The 19,586-nt window shown below is 40.3% G+C and overlaps 1 protein-coding gene across 3 annotated transcripts in view; it reads right to left on the bottom strand.

Annotated features, from left to right (window-relative positions):
- gpc1b (glypican 1b) overlaps positions 1 to 18,644 on the bottom strand; it is a 130,215-nt gene extending 111,571 nt beyond the window's left edge. The window contains exons 1-3 of one of the 3 annotated variants that reach the window (XM_041802772.1): positions 18,563 to 18,644; positions 5,526 to 5,680; positions 4,907 to 5,436 (exon numbers count right to left, since the gene is read on the bottom strand). In XM_041802772.1, coding sequence (XP_041658706.1) covers positions 4,907 to 5,069 — 163 coding nt within the window. In that variant the 5' untranslated portion in view covers positions 5,070 to 5,436; positions 5,526 to 5,680; positions 18,563 to 18,644. Of the gene's footprint in view, positions 1 to 4,906; positions 5,681 to 5,809; positions 5,826 to 18,562 lie in introns of those variants that run through there. The other 2 variants (XM_041802773.1, XM_041802774.1) reach the window with 2 other exon arrangements.
- Between the last annotated feature and the right edge of the window lie 942 nt (positions 18,645 to 19,586).

Here is a 19,586-nt window from a genome sequence, read left to right as displayed (position 1 = left end):
ATTAATACTTTAAGAGAGTAAAAATAACACTTTGAAAAGTTTTATTTTAAGTCAGAACCTGTGAGAAAATATAAACTTAGAAAAATATAAAATTTAACACTATGGGAGTTGAATTAACACTGAGAACTTTGCTATGTAGGGTGAAGTTACATGTTAGAGTGGAAAGATGACCTGGGAATCCTGGTTCTTCACAAGTCAGCAGCAAAAAACACAGATGAGATACAGCAACAGAACAGCAATTTTCAGATGCTGCTCTGTTGCTGCTTCCTCTTTTAGGAGGCTTTGACTTAATATTTAGTGTGTCTATGGTTCCAATAGTCAATATGTGTCTGCTGCTCTGTCATGGCAGACACAACGGAAATATTTGAGGTAATGTCAGAACTCACTTAAGTTTATACATTTGTGTGCATGAATTTACGGTCTGTACTGCTAAGCACTCATCACGGGGTCTGACATGCTCCACCCCGGAGCTGGAGAGGTGTGGCGGCAGACAAGAGCTAACTCAACACATGTCTACACACACAGGTGTGGCTCGGCTGCCAATGTCAAGCTCGACGGCATTTCTTTTGTCTGGGCCTTTTCACCCCTGGAGAGAGCTAGCAGTTTTCGGGCCCTGGGGACATCCCAGTACAGTCATGTGGCAAGTGCAGGCTGACCCTGAAGGTGTGGATTGTACTTCCCATTGTTTTCCCATGCCCCTGGTAATATGCAAGAACATCCAGAGTATGAACTGGGTTGTGTCAATCCTGTTTCCTGCCTGATGGTGCCCTCAGGTGAACTTAATCGCTATTGCAAGACTAACTTCAGCCTCAATTTTAGGCCCAAACATGTCTAAAAGTTGTGCCCAGTACTACATATATAACACAAGAGCATTCATTTCTTACCTAATAACATTTCTTTGCAAAATTTCTACTTGTTCCTTTAATATAAATATTCTTTCTATTTTAAATTCATAATTTTACAGCCCCTATCATCTTTGATGAGCACACATTTTGTTTAAATGATTAAATGCCTGTTTCATATTGATGCCTATTGAGCTATTAAATGAAGTTTTGTCATGCATTAATAGATTTTTTGTCTTTGTTTGTTTTTGAAGCAAATCCCCTTCTTAAAAGCTCCGTTTTTTTGTTGCTTCTAGACTTATATTTCCATTTTACCTCAAGAAGCACAGAAGTAAAAAGCTCACTTAAGAAGCCATACTCTTATTGCTGCACAAAGTGAAGTAAGTGAGGGAGTTGGAAATGGGTAATTTTCTTCTGTTTCTGTAAAAGCACTGAAACTATGATTCATCTACAGGTTTATATCAGAACTTACAGTCCAGCTGATGAGTTCAAAACATCTGAATATTTTTCATTGTGGGTAACCAAACAGTTCAGCCCATATTTCCAGCCCCAAGTCAGTCTTTAGTCAACAACAGCTCACAGCAGGGCCTGGTGAGCAGCAGACCCACTGTATCATTAGCCACACACTGGTTAGAGCTGACACTTGACTCACAGTCAGCCTGTAGCAACCAGCAATCAACAACAACACAAATACAGCACAAGGAAGGCCAGTGCCATAGCGCAACGTTTGTAGCCTTCCTGCAGATGTCTCATGCAGCTTGTCTCTTTGTGTAGGCTTATGTGACATTGAACATCTAACACTTATTGGCTGCCAGCTGCTTTCAAAGGGCGTCTGGCGCCTCTCTCTTTGAGGGCCCCGATGAGAGAGAGAAAGAGAAACAGAGAGATGAAGAATGCCGTCCCCTGAAAGGCAAAAAGATAAGTCATTGCGGCTGTAATGACGGGGTGGGGCAGGGAGGGGGGGCGGCGCGAGGAGGAGACGGATGAGCATCATAAAAATCAATCATCAGTTTCTTGGTAAACAGCAACAACAAAAAAAGATGTTTCCAAATCCACAGGAGTTAAACTAGCATCATCATCTCAAGAGCATCAATCAGGTTACATGATTACTCACAGGCCATTGCTTTTCATTTCTGCTCAACTGATACTGTTCTCAAGGTCCACTAAACACCACTTCAACACAATAATAGCAAACAGCTCACCCTTAACTCAAGAGCTTTTCTTAAGCATGGCTTCTCTCCAGGGCAAATTGCTTAAGAAAAGGGGGGACTATCCAAGTTGTTATATGAGGCGTATCGATGTGAGAGCAGTATCTAGGAATCTTCTTTCACTGCTGACTGAGCATAGTCAAACAGGGACTGTGTGAGGAGACAAAAGATGACTGGAAATCTCTCACTAATTCAAAAAAATTAACTTTTCAAATAAAAAAGGAGGTATGGAAGTAGAGCACATATCTTTAAAGAAAACAAATTTAAATTAAATCACATTAGCTCAGGAGCATACTTTTAAACAGCTTTTTCACACCGCACCAAGGCTGCATTTGCATATGCCTCTGTGTTTGATCTTACAAGTTTCATAGCTCTAAAAAGAAAGTTTAATACTGAGTACAGAAGTGCATTTTTTGAGCCAAGGAGTTTTTTTTTTTTTTTATCAACACTGAAAGGGATTTAAAAAGTGCTGCGAGGACATCATCCTCAGAGTTTGGGATGTCTCATTGTCCCTCCCCAGACTGACTCAGGGGTGATGTACTCGCATTGTGACCTTGAGTCAGGCCAAGCCGGTGATACATTAGGTTGATCAGACCCCTGGTGTCACATCCTTCTGCTAACGTCAGGGATGATCCGCAACATTCAGGGGGCTCATGATTTAGCAACATGAATTAGAGCTTTACTGAGGTGTTTAATGAGTCCAACCGGAGGGGATGAGCGGTTATTTATGCTTGAGAGACATGCGGGGAAATATTGTCAAAGCCAAGTACCCCATTTCCTCTCTCTCTCTCTCTCTCTCTCTCTCTCTCTCTATCTATCGATCTATTGATCTATCTCTCTATTTATCTATCGCTTTCTGGCGCTCTGTGTCCATCCTACTCCCTTATTTTTGCTCTTACTGAGAATGCATTGACCCCAGACTTAAGCAAGCTCCACATCATTGATTAAAACAAGAGGGATAGCTGCTGTCAGGACAAGACAGATTTGCTCTTTAAAGCATTATGGATTACAGACATTTGAGAAGAAAAGGGGGATTTCTAAGGCACCGGGGTTAGCGTTAAATCTGTCAAATGATTTATTCAGTATGGCTGATCAATTGAATTAGAAGTATCCCGTTACTCCTTCGCCCCTCTGTGTTTTTTTTTTGATGCATGGTGTGATGACATGAGCTAACGGTTTCATCACATCATTACCCCACCCTTAAATCTTATAATCTCCATGATCAGTGCAATCACTGGGAAAGATCTGCTGGATCTTGGGATATCATGTTCCTCAAAGACTGAGTTCATGTGCCTTTAATGAACACAAGTTGCAAATCTTGAGAGAGAAATCACCTGATGGTGAGAATAAAGCACAAAGAAAGCAACCTATTTTGGTCAATACACAATGCTTTCTCTGCAAAAAAAAAAAAAAAAAAGAGCAGATTCCACTTTCGGATCACCTGAAATGAGTGACCTTTAGGTGAGCTCTTCAGAAAAGTCAACCTTGCAGAACTCAGCTTGTACTAATGCACAAACATTGCTGTCTTCACAAGGGAAGGAGAGTTTATCTGCTGTCACAGGAGCACAGCTCTCTGTGGAAAATGAATTGGACAACATAGAGAAGGTGAGTGACGCAGAGCCTACAGGGGCTGTCTGAGGGAAGGGAATGTTATCAGATTGGGAGGAACTGCGGCAGGGTTACAGGAAGAATCACTGAAGAAGAAAATCAGAGGTGCATCTAGTACATCCATCCATTTTATAGCTAATAAAAGGCTGTGGAAAATACTTTATTACACAGAAAATAACTTTTAAGGCTTAAAGTGAAGTTACTTTTCTGACAATTCTGTGCACAAGTCACGGTCACAGTCTCATGTCTTGTCCATGCATGTACCACACTGTAACTGTAGAACCTGAAAATGCCGTAAACTGTGTGTGTGTTTGTGTGTGTGTTCATGTATACGAAAGACAAATTCCAGGAAAGGCACACATGTAATCATCTGAGCTGTGGAGGTTCTTGTGACTGTCTGACATCAGACCATGAATGACACAGTGAGCAACATCGTATTTGCGTTGCCACAGCACACAGTCAAGTGACCGGCCGGGTAATTTATAAGGAAGAATTCCCCCTTATGCACTAACAGCAGACAGCTGAAAAAAAGATGAAAGATCAGGGAGTGTCTTCTGCTTAGTTTTAGTGTGAGAGAGAAAACTGAGATGTGCTGATCTTGTGTTTCCAAAAATGTCGAGTGTGAGAGAGTTTTCAAAGGAGTTTTAGATTTTTGATCAGGGATCAGACGGCTAGATCGCCTGTGACATGTCTGTACTGCTCTCTTAATATCTTTTCAAAGCTGTGTTTCATCCTGGCTGAGAGATAGCTGTGAGCTAGGGCTCCCCTGCTTCACCGTGGGCCATGCAATAAGTGTGACTACAGGTTTCAAAGATAGAAACTGGGTTTTCAGCCAAAACAAACTGCAAACATCTTTCATGTTAAGCTTGCAGACTTATTATTCTCTAAGTGTCCTGCAGAAATATGCTCAAACTGCAACTGCAACCATTCATTTCAGGATCATTTGTTCCCACAGGATATGTCAGATCTACACACTTGCACATACAATAAATAGAGCTCCTGCAGGTGCAACTTTGGCCCCAAAATAGACTAACATTCCTAGGGGGACTTGCAGAGGGATTATGGTTCTCAGTGGCAATGAGTTCATAGCAACTGTATACTTTACAGCGTGTTGGACAAATTGAGGCTTAAACAATTACTGCAGAGAAGAGTTTGGATATATTATAAGGGGTCTGGGTTGAGGGATAATAACAGATTTGCTGGCACAAGAGCACGAGACTTTTACAGGGTATATTTATGGGTGCTTACCTGATATTTCAGACTGAGGCACACCATCCAGAGCGAATCCTTTCCCGCTATAAAACTGCCTGATATCCGAACAACTCCGAGCTTTGCTGCTCCCTTTGTCCCCATAGGCTGGTACTGTTAGAGAGCACACTACCACCAGAGCCGCTATGATGAAGGAATCCATCCCGGCCGGCTGCTGTTATGTCGACTTAGTCAAGTGCAAATCCGCCTGAGAGTCCTGAACGGAGCGATAGAGTCCCCTGAAGTAGCCGCGTGTCAATCACAGCTACTGAGCGCTGCTGTTGTGCGTAAAATACCCTCCACCTTCTTTTATGTATCTCTCCTGCCCTTTAAGTGCGTCTGCAGAGTCTGTGCTTGCTCTCCGCGCACAGGAGCGTCGCTTCTCTGCGCAGATGTCCCGTCTCTTCCCGCGACAGGACGTACAGCTTTTTATATTTCCTCTCAAGTAGTTTTGTCTTCTCACGCTGTGCCCAGAATGCGTGCAGATCTCCTCTATCGTGTGTCCACCTCTAGGGCTTTTTTGTTGCCACCTAAATTGAAATAAGTAAGAGGTTAAAGAACGAGGTTACGCATTTATGGCTGAAATGTTTTGAAGTCGCGTCAGAAAATAGCGCCGTACTTTGCTGATGCGGTGCTGTCAGGCTTGTGTCTCCGCGCGCCTACCGGCTTCTGACGGCCCGGGGGGAGCTGTGGAAAGAAGTGCGCGCAGGCAGCAGCTACTGCACCGCAGACCGTCTCCAGCTTTCTGAACGATGCTATGCCAGCGCTGCCACTCTGTGGAATGAGGGGGGAGGCGGGGAGAGAGAGGCAGAGAGAGAGAGAGAGAGAGAGAGGTCATGCAATTTCCGTCTTATTCTGTCTCATTTAGATGTTATTTTTAGATTATTTTCGGAATAAAAATACCGTCTAACAGCATTTATTCGGTAGCTTGCTTTTAACAACATCTGTCACGTTCTGTGAGTGTCAGCTAAAGTGTGCACGTGGTATTTAAGAGCATCATACAGCAGTGGTCTGCGCTTCAGTAAAAGAATGTGCTCTCTGCGCGTCCTGACAGCTCGGTCTCCATCAGCCAGGTGTCGCGGGTGAACCGTGGGCGTGCCCTCGACCCCCTGGAACACTCCCACCAATACAGGTCAATGCTAAGTATACCTTTCCTCCAGCTCTGTGGAAAGTAGCATATCTGCATGCATGCAGCCATATCACTCCTCAAGGTGCAATTGGGAAACAAGTCAGTACCTGTCAAGGTGAGCTGTCACCTGCTCAGTACCGTCATTATCCTAGTTTCTCTACCTGTACGTGTTGGAAAAGGTCCCTGAGTCATTTTAGAACTGGACTGAGAGCAGAAAGAGCTGGCACTTGTGTTATCTTAATTTAGACTTGATCCTTTTTAGAAGCTTTAGCGTGGACCTTTCAGTTTCTGTTGATTCTGGCGCTAACCTGACATGCCAGATTGATTGTTCTGTATATTCATTGCATGGATATATTTCACAATCATCTGGCAAACCTTCAAGGGTTTGGGAAAGGTAGAACTTTTCAAAAAAAATCTCAGAAGGTGACTGGACAAACATTCCTTACCACACATTCATGACTGGAAAAATGTTGAAAAACATCCGTGAATGCATTTAGTCTAATATAAATGTGGTGTATAATATCTAAAAGTCTATAGTTTCATAACTCCTCTCCTTCCTCTTTCAGAATGCCAATGCTTTCAAATAAAACTAGTTTAATTCTGCCTGCTACTGATATTTCTATATCTGTTTATATTTCTATAAGCTAGTCCTTACTGGAGCCTATTGTGAGACATGCAAAAACATCTTCTCTGCTAAGAGTAGCCTTAGATGAGGTATCTGCTCTTGTTTTGATAAAGAAGAGAGGCCAAGGTCTGACTAAACCGCTGCTTTTCTACAGCTACATCTGAGCTAATTGGTTTGTAGCAGTAGCCAATGTATACATCACCTTACAGTACAACTCAGCCCAACCCACAATCTGGCAAAATCATGCCAAAACAGGTCAGCAGAAGAGCGAAAACATCTTTCCCATCATGAAAAGTTTAGTGTTGCTCTTTGATGTTGTTGTATCATACTTGATACATACTTTTATGATACCTTTATCTAATCAATATGATCATAAATTACTAAAAAAACGTCTGAATACCATCTGATAAATGATAAAAATGCCCTCAAGTGGATTATGAGTTACCAAAAACACATAATGTATCAAATGAGATACAAAAAATAAATATGTTAAATTTTATGGAAATCTGGATTTTTTGGATTTCAGTAGAAAGTGAAAGAAACATGTCAGTTCCAAAAAATTAGTATTTTCTGGCTATAATTTGTGGTTTCAGGCTTTAATGGGTTAATTTAACAAAGGCTAGCATTTGTTCATGCAGGACACAAGTCATGCACCCAGCTGTGATCAGCTGACGGCCAGCTGATCCTAATTATCCTCCCAGCTGCAGCCAATCAAAGCTCTTTCTCTGACCACAGTGGTATGTGTAAACATGACATACTTCTCAAAATGCGTGCTGGCATTAATGCTGATGCACCACGCTGCTGCTGGCAAAGCTTCACCTCCTCCACTCCAGCCTCCTCCTTTATAGCTTGTTGCAGCCTCATATTCAGATTCATGGTACTATGGGTTATTTACTTTTGAACTAATTTTATTGTATTCAATACGCATTTCATAAATATATATATCCATATGGGGGCTCCCTGGAAAGTCAAAGCATGCTGCTTGACTAACCCAAGGAGCATCTTTTTAGAAGAACCTTCTCTGCTAAGTAAAACTATGTATCCCTTTTGCAATAAAATGGTCAAATTTATGATGAGTGTTCCTGACTGAAATAAATATCTCATAAAAACTGCCACTATACTATAACTACACCGAAGCAAACCGCTACACTGGAGGAAGCCACAGCCCACAATATAACTGAACCCAGCCTGTAGCTACCGCCTTCAATGATGCTGACTGGTCAGAATCGCTTTCTGTTCGGCACAAGTATTGTGGATTGGAGCTTTGCAAGGTTGTTTTGGCGCATGCTGTGAATTAGTAGTTCCTCTCTTTGTTGCATTTTTCCTGCAAGTAGTGTCTTCTGACCAAAAAAAATCCTTACTTTAACCTGTCAATCATATCACCTACTGAAAAATGCTGCCATAAAAAAGTAAGTAAAGTCAATTTCTGCCTGTTAGACACCTACCCCATGGCAGTGGTTGTTTCAAACATCAAAAACTACTATATAGAACTCAAAAATCTTGTTTCTAATGTCGGGGTTTGTTTTTATAGATTTTGCAGAGGTGTCCACCTTAATTTCAGTCTGTTTCATAACCAGTTAAAAACACCCCACAGGAGCTTTAACCGACCCTTATATTTTCCATAGTAATGGAGTTTATTCAGGATTTGTTTGGTGAAAGCCATTAGATACATCTTCATATGTCCCCAGGGGAAATGCTCTGTTTATAAAGCAGACTACAATTTATACATAGCTGAAATTTTTCACATTTGTTTCTACTTCTAAAAGGATCACTGACTTTCATTTCCATGCTCAAGGCCCAGGAAGCTGCCTCCTTGTCATGACCAATGGCAGTAATATGTCCATAACTAATTCTTATTTGTCGGTAGGATAAGTTCACTGGGGTCAGGTTGTTTTGAACCCAGGGCCCTCATTCTGCTGTATGAGGCAAGATTAAAAGTCATATGCTGCAATTAAAATAGCTAGTTGACACTAAAGAGATTCCAGTGTACCTATAATAACCGTGCAAATGAACATGCATGGCTATAAGATCAGGTAAACAGGAAAGAGGACATTTGTCTACTATGAGCTCAGAAAATATGCAGCTGATGTGATGTTACTCTTCAGCTAAGTGTGTTGGATGAGCGCTGACAAGACATACCATTCTCTCACTTAAAATAATGCCTCTTTAGTCATCTGGGTGTGCGAAATTAAATCAGACAGCGTTCACTCGTGTCACTCCTGTGGGAGATGCTTTTTAAGGATTGTTTGCAGAAGAAGATGCCACCGCACATTATCACAGTGACACATGGAAAAACTCCAGCGTTGCCTGAAATAACCATATAAACAAGTGAAAGGCAACGCAGCAAGAGAGGGAGAAGAGAGAAGCAAGAAGAGTCATTTCCTGCCTCCAGATCGTTCTATTTATGATAGCAGATATTGTTAATGAATACATTAGGAAAGGTTTCTCTATAATTAGCTGGTTCCTCCTGGCTGTATGAGTCCAAAACAAGAGGACAGTATATCACCTATCACTTACTGATAAATAGCTACGCCCACATCTTATTACTGCTGCCCTGAAATGAGTAAGCATGAATTATACCTTTGCTCTGCAATGTCAAGTGTCTTGCTCATTTGCAGGTTGTGCATGCATGCTCAGGCAAATCTGGCTCGACACCATTACTCTGCAAAAGTTTGAGAGTTGTGTAATTGTGCCACACAGCACACAGAAACCACTCTTTGTAATTATGTATATTAAAGTTGCTTCACTGCTCTTGTTGCTTCAGGGGAAGTTAAGAACATGTGGCTGGAGGTTAATGAGTCTAGTGGCCTCAGAGTGTGCTTGTGTGATAATATGTCTGTCGGTATTATATATGGGCTTGTGTAAGCATGACCTTTATGCATGTGTCTGAGAACATTTCTTCTATGTGTGTGTAATGCCAGTTTATGGGTCTGACTGTGTTCCACATGTGGCCATAGGTCGGCGGTCCTGTCGGAGAAACTGATTGGCTCTGTGCTGTCTGTCTGGTGAGGGGATCGTGTAATTAACGCTCAGTAAAGCCACAGAGCAGCCACGTTTTCTTCAGGCTGCCTCCTATTGAAGTTTTATTGGCTCTGACCATGAAAGGCCTTCTAATGAGGAGCAGAATGCCTGGGGAAGTTCGGGAGACCGGGACGAGGAACAGAGGGGAAGGCAGAGTGGTAGCAAAGAGACGGGAGGGTTCGGGGTTAGGGAGCGAACAAACTAAGCAACTGTCAGTTTAGTGTAAACACGCGGTAATTATGTGGGGAGCGTTTCAGGGCGTGATACGGATTTTTGAGCAAAGATTACATTGCTTTTAGACAGAAATGCTACAGATGTGTTACCACTCACACTCAGCTCCTGTGACATCACTATAGGAAGTGCCTGGGCTGTACTTTCTCTGCTCCTCACCCACATAGATTAAGGGACAGTGACTCAAAGCAAGCCAAGAATAGCTCTAACAGAGTGACTGCTCTACCCTCTTCCTCATCACCACAGCAGACCTTCACATGCAATGAGCTGATGCTGACAACAGCAGTGAGAGCTCACCTCTTGAATAACTGTTGTAAGCCTTACATCTATTTTCCACAATAGAGCTGTCACCTTGAGCTTCCTATGATTTATGGTGTGATTGATGCGGATCTTATGCAGTATTAGTAAAGTGCATTAAGCTATTTGATGTTTTAATTGGTATATGCTTCCTGACATACGTGGATGTGATTTGTTTTCTTCTGTGACAACTAAATCTAATCAGCATTAAGAACAAGACACTTTTCAGTGAAACCGCATAAACACATGCCAAAAGACTAGGGATGCACGGAAATGAAAATTCTTGGCCGAAACCGAAAACCAAAAATGAGGAAACCAAGACCGAAAACCAAAAACCGAAACCATTTCCTGACACATATAAAAGAAACTTTTCAATTTGCCTTTTAATCACTGACTTCTATAATGTCTTCCTCTGTGCTTTCCCCGCCTCGTGTAGATGAGGATGTACTTTCAGTAGACACCTGTGTGAATGGGAATGGGCTATGCAGAAACAGTATTAAAGCTGAGAAAGCTTAGGAGCTACACGCATACAGTATTAAGCTCTTTCATAGGTCTCTGTGCAGTGAAATACCTCTTCCCATAACTCACCTTTGTTTGAGACAACTTCCTCCCCTACCTACTGCAAAGTCGCCATTGACTCTACCTAAAAGTGGAAGAAGGATGACTTGCTTCACTACCTACAAATAAATGAATGATGAATAATAGAAATGACTACAGCTATGTAAGGTTTTGGGCAATTGAAATCTCAAATCTTGTGTTCTGTAACCATATTTGTTTCGCTGATATGATTTCCACCATGTATGTTTTATTTCTGACTGTTCATTGCACCCACAGATCACTTGCAGCCCTTTGCCATTGCATGTGTATAAATGTACATATTTTAAGTCACTTGTCATTTGTTTTGTGTCTCATTTCTTCTCTTCTGTATCAGTACAGTACAGTGTAGCTGGGCTCTATTAAAGGTGCTCTGCTTTTTTGCCTGTCTCAATAGCCTCTCCTTAAACAATATCAGACCTCTTAGGTGTTTCTTAATTTAGTGAAGGTAAGGTTTTCTTATAGAGCCAATTTCAAAGGACATCTGACACAGCCTAAAATATGGGATCTGAGATCAGCAGGTTACATGTCCACCTCATACCTTATTTTATAAGTACTGAAAGAAATTTAAAATGTTTAACAGGAATTGATTTTCTGTCACTCCAAAACAACGATCTGGACAACAAACAGTCCCATTCATTTTCACCATGCACTTATGTCCCTACCTTTGATGACTACTGATGTCAGAACATTTATATTGTGATACTGGAGAAGAATATATTGATCCCAGAGGGGATCAATAACAAACAGGATCCCTTGGACACATAGTAATAGAAAGAAGTCCATGTTAAGGGCTGCACACACAAGTGAACTTGAGCAGTTGGGGATTCAGTGCTTTTCTGAAGGGCAGCCTAGCAGTGTTCAGGAAGTGAACTGGTACCTCCCTAGCAACTAGGGATGCACCGAAATGAAAATTCTTGGCCGAAATCGAAAACCGAAAATGAGGAAACCAAGGCCGAAAACCGAAACACCGAAAGAAATTATTATGCCAATTATTAGTACCATTGCATTTATGGCTATGACTGTGTACTAACCTCACTAAAATCAATTGCAATTGCAAAAATTAATATTAATGCTTCAAAGAATAAATCAATTACAAAATTATGTAAGTATTTATTAAGCACTTCATTCCAACAATACACAATATAAAATAAAATAAAATACAAAATAAAATGTTTAACTTGACCCCACTCATGTATACATTAAATCAGTGGTTCCCAACCTTTTTTCAGTCGTGTACTCCCTGTGAAGTACTTTTTCAGCAAAGTACCCCCTAAACAGCGCAAAGCTTTTTGGCCAAAAAGAAAGACATTAAAGAGAGCTGTGACAGCCGTCTGATTTATCAAACTTTGTAACTGATAAACACTTTCAAATTACAGATATTAGATTTTTTTTCATACATATTAAACATTAACAATGCATGACTAAAGTCATGGCACATCTTCTCATCTCTAAATGTGGGAATTCAAATTAATTTGGCTATTGAAAACAGTAACTGGAAAGGCTTTAAACCCAGAAGTGTGCAAAACTCTGCCCGGCTACAGTGGTCTCTCTGGAACAATTTGGAAATAAAAAACATAGAGTTAAAAAGAACTCAAAACCTGTAAATAATAAACAAGTTATTAAAAAGACTTCTCTCTTCTCAAACTGAAATCATGAACTTAGTTATAGATCAGCATTTCTTCACAAAAAATAAATCAAAAACCTTTTTATGAATGGAGAGGTTGTGAATACAGTGATTGACAGGCATGTTCTAGTGTGGGTCAAACCATCCTGCCATGGGGGAGACTCAGGGGGTTTTAGGGTGATTAAATTTAAGAGCATACAAAATACTAACTCCAGTTTATTCTTACACTCCAGACGCAATTTTTTTCATGCAAATTATTTACACAAAATATTAACATTTAGAACCTGTAGCGAGTCAAAGCAAGCCTCCACACCTGAAACATCATTTCGCAGCGTGACATTGCTGCGGATATTTAAGTAGCGCATTTACGCTCATGTGGACATGTCGAGCTGCCTGCTGCCTGTCTCCCTCTCTACCAGGTTAAAAAAAAAAAGAGGCAAAAACACAAGCACTGACTACAGACAAATATGAGGAGATATCAAACATCAGGTGGTGTTGGAGAGGAGGACGTTTTTGTTCCTCTGTCTGCCTTAAAAATCGGCACCACCACCACGTGCGCTCGTCGGAGCGAAACTCACACAGCTGGATCTGTTTCTAAACTAACGGGACTTTAGTGAAATATTTACCAACACAGTCTCCTCTGACCTCAGACATACGACTTATAAAAGCTCCAGATCAACCAGCTAAATGACTCCTCTGACCAGTCTGGAACACAAACAGGTGAGCCAGTCTGTGTGCTGTGAAGAGAGTTAACTCCTCTCACCGCGAGCCTCAGCTGTGCAATATTATAACTCTTATTGATCATATATGACACAAAATGAATGAAAAGTCAGTCCCTCCTCCTACAAACTTGGCAGGCACAGTGAATGAAACCGTGAAAAAAACGGCACTGACAGCCTGGCTGTGCGTAAAAGTGCCGCGTTACGCACGGAGTGAAGGACAGAGAGGGACAAACCTCATTTTATCTTCCGCTTCAAAAAATATCACTGTTTATCAGAGGACAGAGAAAACACACCGCAGACATTCGCAGCACGAATGTGATTTTAGAATGTACGTAATATACTCGCAAAATCGTGTCACTCCTGACGTGCAAAGAAAGGCGCTATTTTTCTTAAATAGCCGGCATGTATTTTAAAATTTCACGTACCCTTTAAGGTGGCAATAAAGAGCATCATATTAGTTTAATTTCTATCATGTAACATCTTATCATATCGTATTATCATGGCATGGTGTATTATATAATTAATGTCTTTAATCTTCCGTAAAGCACATTGAGTTTACACTTGTATGAAAAGTGCTATACAAATGAAGTTGAATTGAATTGAATTGAATAATAGTTCATCATATTGCATCGGAGCATATCTAATAGCACACTGTATCAAACTATACCATAGCAGAGCAGCTCTTTCCAAACTTCAGTGTGCTGCAGTCCACTTTGAGACCTGAAAATCACCTGGGGCCAAACACTCAAAATGAGACCTGGCTATCTGCCTTTTATTTATCATATTTTTGTTTCATAAACAGGAAAGTTCAGTGCAAATGCTCTGCTTTCAGATGCATTAACATGAATCTGAAATTGTCTGTGGGGTCACAGAGTATAATCAGTGAGCCACTGACATTTATTTTGTTTTAATCAGGCATCTGCAAAGTCACTCAAATTTTCTCTCCTTGAGCGCAGATGGCCTAGTGGTTAAGCAGACCTGCCAACCTTGGCAAAATATTTTGAGTACCACTTGTGTCGTGCGACTTTTTTCGCAGATTTTTGCAACTCCCCTGCTTTGCACACAGTAATTTCCCCATTCACTGTCTTGATTGGTTCACTAACTGGAATGTGTGTGTGTGTGTGTATATATATATATATATATATATATATATATATATATATATATATATATACATATGTACACACATATACAGTGTATATATACACATACACATACATAGCACTGGTGCTACAGAGGTTGACAATCTTGTAGCACAGAACAAAAAAAATTTATTTATTTTGCATTTATTTGACATGGACACACAGTAACATTGATGCTGTGACATTTAATCATACACAGGTCCCAGATGCACTGCTGTAAGTGTTTATAGCAAAGTGCTAATTTTCAAAACCTGTCCATGGGAGGCTTTTAAATTTTAAACCTGTAGCACAATATATAAAATGTTTGTTGCATCTCTAAAACCAACATGTAACCAAAATATATGCTCAGTAAGTGAAAGTACTTAAAAACAAAACCAAAGTAGCCTAAATTAAAGCCCTACATTAATGTCTAACAAAGCTAACAGCCAATCATTGTTAAGGATTTTGGGGTGCAGCAAAGAAAAGAGACGCTGATGGTTCATCTCCACATCCAGACACAAAACAAGAGCAACCTGCAGGAAACTGACTAACTTTTTAGAAATGCTGGTGCTTGAAGATAATTAGAGCAGTATGATTTGGAAATCAGACCTTGAAATAGACCAGACAGAGGAAAAAATAAGCTCCAGTCATGCTGCTATTTGCTGTTGTAATCTTTTAGTTTGTATTCATCATTTTTTAAACTTTAGGCAGGACCAGCAGACAGCTGAAGTCTTATTGTGTGTTCATCCTATTTACTTAAACTTTAATGTGTTCTAGAGACTGAAGTATGTTTCTGTGTTCATCCTCAAACTGCGTTTCAAGGACTGAAGTGTTAGGTCTATGCATTTTTATATTGGTATTGATATTGGCTTAATCTAATTTGTAAATATCTCCATATTGTATAAACCCCAATATTGTTAATCCAAGTCAAACTAAGAAAAAGAGTAAAGTACAAGCTTTATGTTCTAATGTGGGCCTTTTTAATGGATTTCTTGCAGGTCAATTCAAAAGGACCAAGGGCCACTGTTGGCCTACAGGCCATAGTTTGGACACCCCTTATATATTTACTGATACTCAGAGTAGTAGGAAAATATTAGTAACATTATTAGAAATTCATTAAACACTGTTAGACTTTGGTCCATATTGTAGATCACACTGGGGTCTGATGTTTATAGAGCTAATCTAAATGAATAAATCTGTCTTTTCTCTCTAACAGTGTAATGACAACATCAGTACTATTGGAGTTAAATGGTAATAAAAAATAAAATCTGTCACAAAATCGTGTCTTTACCCTAACAATACACACAAAGTTTATGCAGTGTTTGATGTATTGATCTACTTCTCCGTGCTGTCATTTTTCCTCATCTCTCCCTCATACACTGCTGTCTGTCCGTGTCATATCAGACTTGTATGCTACATTCAGACGTGTATTAGCTTGTTAACCAAACAGCAGCAGCTACAACATTAGTGAAGAGAAATGCATCATGTTATACATTAATATTTAATCAGAAGTTAGCGCTGACTGAGCGCTCTGTCCTCTCACTGACAGCCAACGCACCACGACCATCCGTGCGTATTTGGAGAGGATGAGGAGAACGGTTTATAACATCATCCAGCCTACCTGCCTCAATTAAAACTTGGGATTAAAGCAGTGCTCCTCTTAAACAAGACGACTACCTGTACTGCTATTGCCCTGAGCCTGTCCCGTCTATATGAGCTGCTGAGGGCACTTTCCCGCCATCGTATCAGCTGCAAAGCGTGGCCGCTCACACTCCAGACACAGAGGATTACGCATGACGAGAGGAAATAAAAATTAAAGGATTGGGCATGAACTTCAAATCTTTAATCAAAGTGGAGTGAAGTTTTTGTGGTAACAGGTAAAACTGTGTGCCTGGCATGTAAGCACCTCTCTCACCTTCTCAGTGCACGGGGAGGGAGGCAGAGGGCAGGAAGGAGGGGGAGCGGGGATATAACGCTATAGGTTCAGCAGACTCCTTATTCTCTGCTACTCTGCATAATTGGTTGAAACTTCTTCATCACGCTGCTGCATTGTGCTGTCAGACATGAGTACTGCATGTGCACATTTTCTTCAGAACTTACGTGTCCGCAGCTTCTTGCGTAGTTTAGAGAGGCAAGTTGTACCAGCATATTTACATTTAAAATTGCGTAGCTCGTATGCAAAATGCGTACAGGTTGGCAGGTCTGGCTAAGGCACGCCCCATGTACACGGTCAATCCAGTTTAAATCATAACATTTACCACATCATATTAAATCACATTGCACCATATTGCATTGTAACACAATAGGGTGTCATATTGTTTCCTATTGTATCGTATCTTACCATATCATAATGTATCATAGTGCTGGGCAATTAATCACAAAATAATCAAAACTGACATTTGGAGCCTCTAATGGATGTAAATCTGCCCTGTCAATTATTTAATTTTTTTTTTCCTTGTAATTCTTTCTCCACTAATGCACAATCCCCTTATAAACACACTAATGGCTGTGTAGTCATGTGATAGGAAGCCAGGTGTCACAAGGCATGCAGCCTGCCAGAAACCCAAAAGAAGAAGCAGTAGTCACATGACACTGTCCCATCCAGAAACTCAAACACAGAGCATGAGCAGCAAAGTTATTTTTTACTTTTCACACAGCAGCATAAGAATAGTTTATTTTGATAGCAGGAAATACCAGTTGTTTATTTTCTAATGTTCTAGGAAAATCTGACTTAGAAAAATCATTTCAGCTGATGTGTGTTTTGATTTCAGTGAATATACACATAAATTCTTCATTTGTCCATGTTCCTTTCAGTTATTTGTTTTAAAATTATACAAATATTTACAGCACTAACAGAGTCAGGGGAGGGGGGTGAAATAATCATACATCAATCGTAATCAAAGTAAAAAGTTCAATTAATCATGATTTTTATTTTTGCCATAATCGCCCAGCCCTAATGTATCATATCAAAGTCTATTCCTTGTAGCTTTAGGAAGTCAAAGGTTAAAATCCTTTCTTCTATAGATTCTGTCTTGGTTTCTGAAGTATTCTTTCTAAAATGCACATTCTTTCTAAAATGCAGATCATTCCACCATTGCATTTTTGCTTTAATCCATGAAAATCTGAAGGATAATCAAAGAAGAAACACTTCTTTCAAAAGTGCATAGAACTGTGGTACATAAAGAAGCCTTTTTCAAACTCCAATACTCTTGCTGAAATTCATCACAGACGTTATGTGAGACTTAATACAGAAAGTCTGAAAAATAATCCAAAAAAGGCACCGCCGTTATGATTTGGTACTATGTTGGCCTCAGGTTGTGCATGAAAAAAAGATTTCTTTACTGATTTTTTAGCAATCTCAACAATATTCATCAGTATTAGTAACATAATCATAACACAAACTTGTCAGGAATTCAACTGCCTGATTTATTGCTGATTGCACGAATGAACTGCTGTCAAACTAAAGACCCTGGTGTTTTGAAATTTTCTCTCCCTTTCTGTGCAATCATAATTATTTTGCAACCTGCTGGATGAAATTTGTGAGCATTTCTTGTAAACAACTAGAGTGATTTTTATTCTGCAGCAACAGGAGATGCTGAAAAACTAGACTTATGGGTTTGTACAATTCAGGCACATTTTTGCTCTAAACCAGTATCTATGAAAGGGAGATGTAAAGTAGATGCCAACATACATGAAGGTGATAGAAGGCTCATTTTTAAATCGCTGTAATTAACACCATATGCTTTAGGAACCACCTGTGCATGTATCCAATATGAAGTTTATGTTTTTGTATTGTAAGCAATCAGAGTGCACAAAATGTTCAATTTCACAATGTGCACATTTGCATCTATAGGCTTATGTAACCAGGACAAAATGATGCAAAGGAGTATTTTGGCATTTTTATCATTCTTATATGGTGTCATTGAGATGCTTAAGCACAGATTGCTCCTTCTAATCATACCCAAAGTTTTCATGAGGACGTCAAAGAAAAAAAGACTTAATGGAAAACACCCACACAAACCAGGTTTTCCCACTAATAAAAGGCCTATGATCTGCTTACAGTGCCTGCTGTCGAGCCTGAGCTGAGTTTCTATGTAAATATCAATGTTCTGTTTCTACAGATGTAATCAGTCTTCAGAGAGAGATCATTGTGTCCTCTCCCTAAAACCCGTCTCATCCTGGGCTCTTACAGATAGCATCGATTCTGCCTCTTTCTGGGTTTTTATGTCACCATTAGCCTGAGTTCAGCACATTCAGCTGGAGTGCAGGAGTGTGTATGCTTTACTCACCAAGTTTCCTCCTCTTTTTCTTGCTCATTTTCCTTTCTCTTCAGTCCATCTCGCTATTATTGTCTCCCTGCACGTGCACACTCTGCTGTTCCTGCATCTCATGAGAACATGTGATCCTGCCTTCCTCTTTGCCTGTAAGAAAGTCATGCACAAAACTTAAATTTAGAGTTGCTCTAACTCTCTCCTTCTCTTGGTACCTGTCCCTTTGCCATTTTGCGATGCTTCATCATCCCTTGATCACATTTATTCAGTGTCTGTCTGTGCAAACAGCCTCCACAAGCAGCAGATCTGCATATCTCCTCACATGGAGCTCTCCCTAGTTTCCAGAGACAGATGATGACAGAAAAAGGATAAATTTTGATGTTAAGTGAATACAGTAGACAGATAGTATCTTAGGGAAAAATGAGAAATAGCAAGAGGAAACTGCTGGGGGGGGGGGGGCGGTCAGCTTATGAGGTAAGGTAAGGAGGGAGAGAGAATGATGATAGATGACAGAGGGGGGAATGACAGAGGAGTGAGTGTTGGGGGAAAAGGGAATTGTACATTAAGAAGAGGAAGAAGTGATTGAAAGTGACAAAAAATAAAACAAAAGAGAAGAAGAGTGCAACGGGAAAGGGTGGGAATTAATTGAAAACACCCGATGGCCAATGCAGCCTATTCACTGCATTCTTGAGCTTGTTCTTGTAAATAGACCCTGTTGTGGATAAGAATTGCCCCCTGTGGTGTGTTGCATTGGGCTTTTGTAGGTCTCCGTCGGCACACTGGCACTTTTCTGCTCAGTAATCTGAGCACATCCTGCTTTTCCTCATGCATATACAGATACAGAAAAACGTGGACAAATCTTACAACAAAATAAAATGCAGTACAAAAAAGGCACAAAAAAATCAGTTTATCAGGTTTAGTCTTGGAGCACCTGAGGCACTACAAATTAGCATAATGTCAGCTAACTGCAGTGTTTTAATATTTGCTCATTTGCAGCAGCTCTTGCAGAATGAGACGGTGAAAAATCTACTATTTCATTTAC

The sequence above is a fragment of the Cheilinus undulatus genome, linkage group 13 (assembly GCF_018320785.1).
Source record: "Cheilinus undulatus linkage group 13, ASM1832078v1, whole genome shotgun sequence".
NCBI lineage: Eukaryota > Metazoa > Chordata > Actinopteri > Labriformes > Labridae > Cheilinus > Cheilinus undulatus.
Note: the sequence above shows the minus strand (reverse complement) of the source record. Positions and strands in the feature narration are given on the sequence as shown.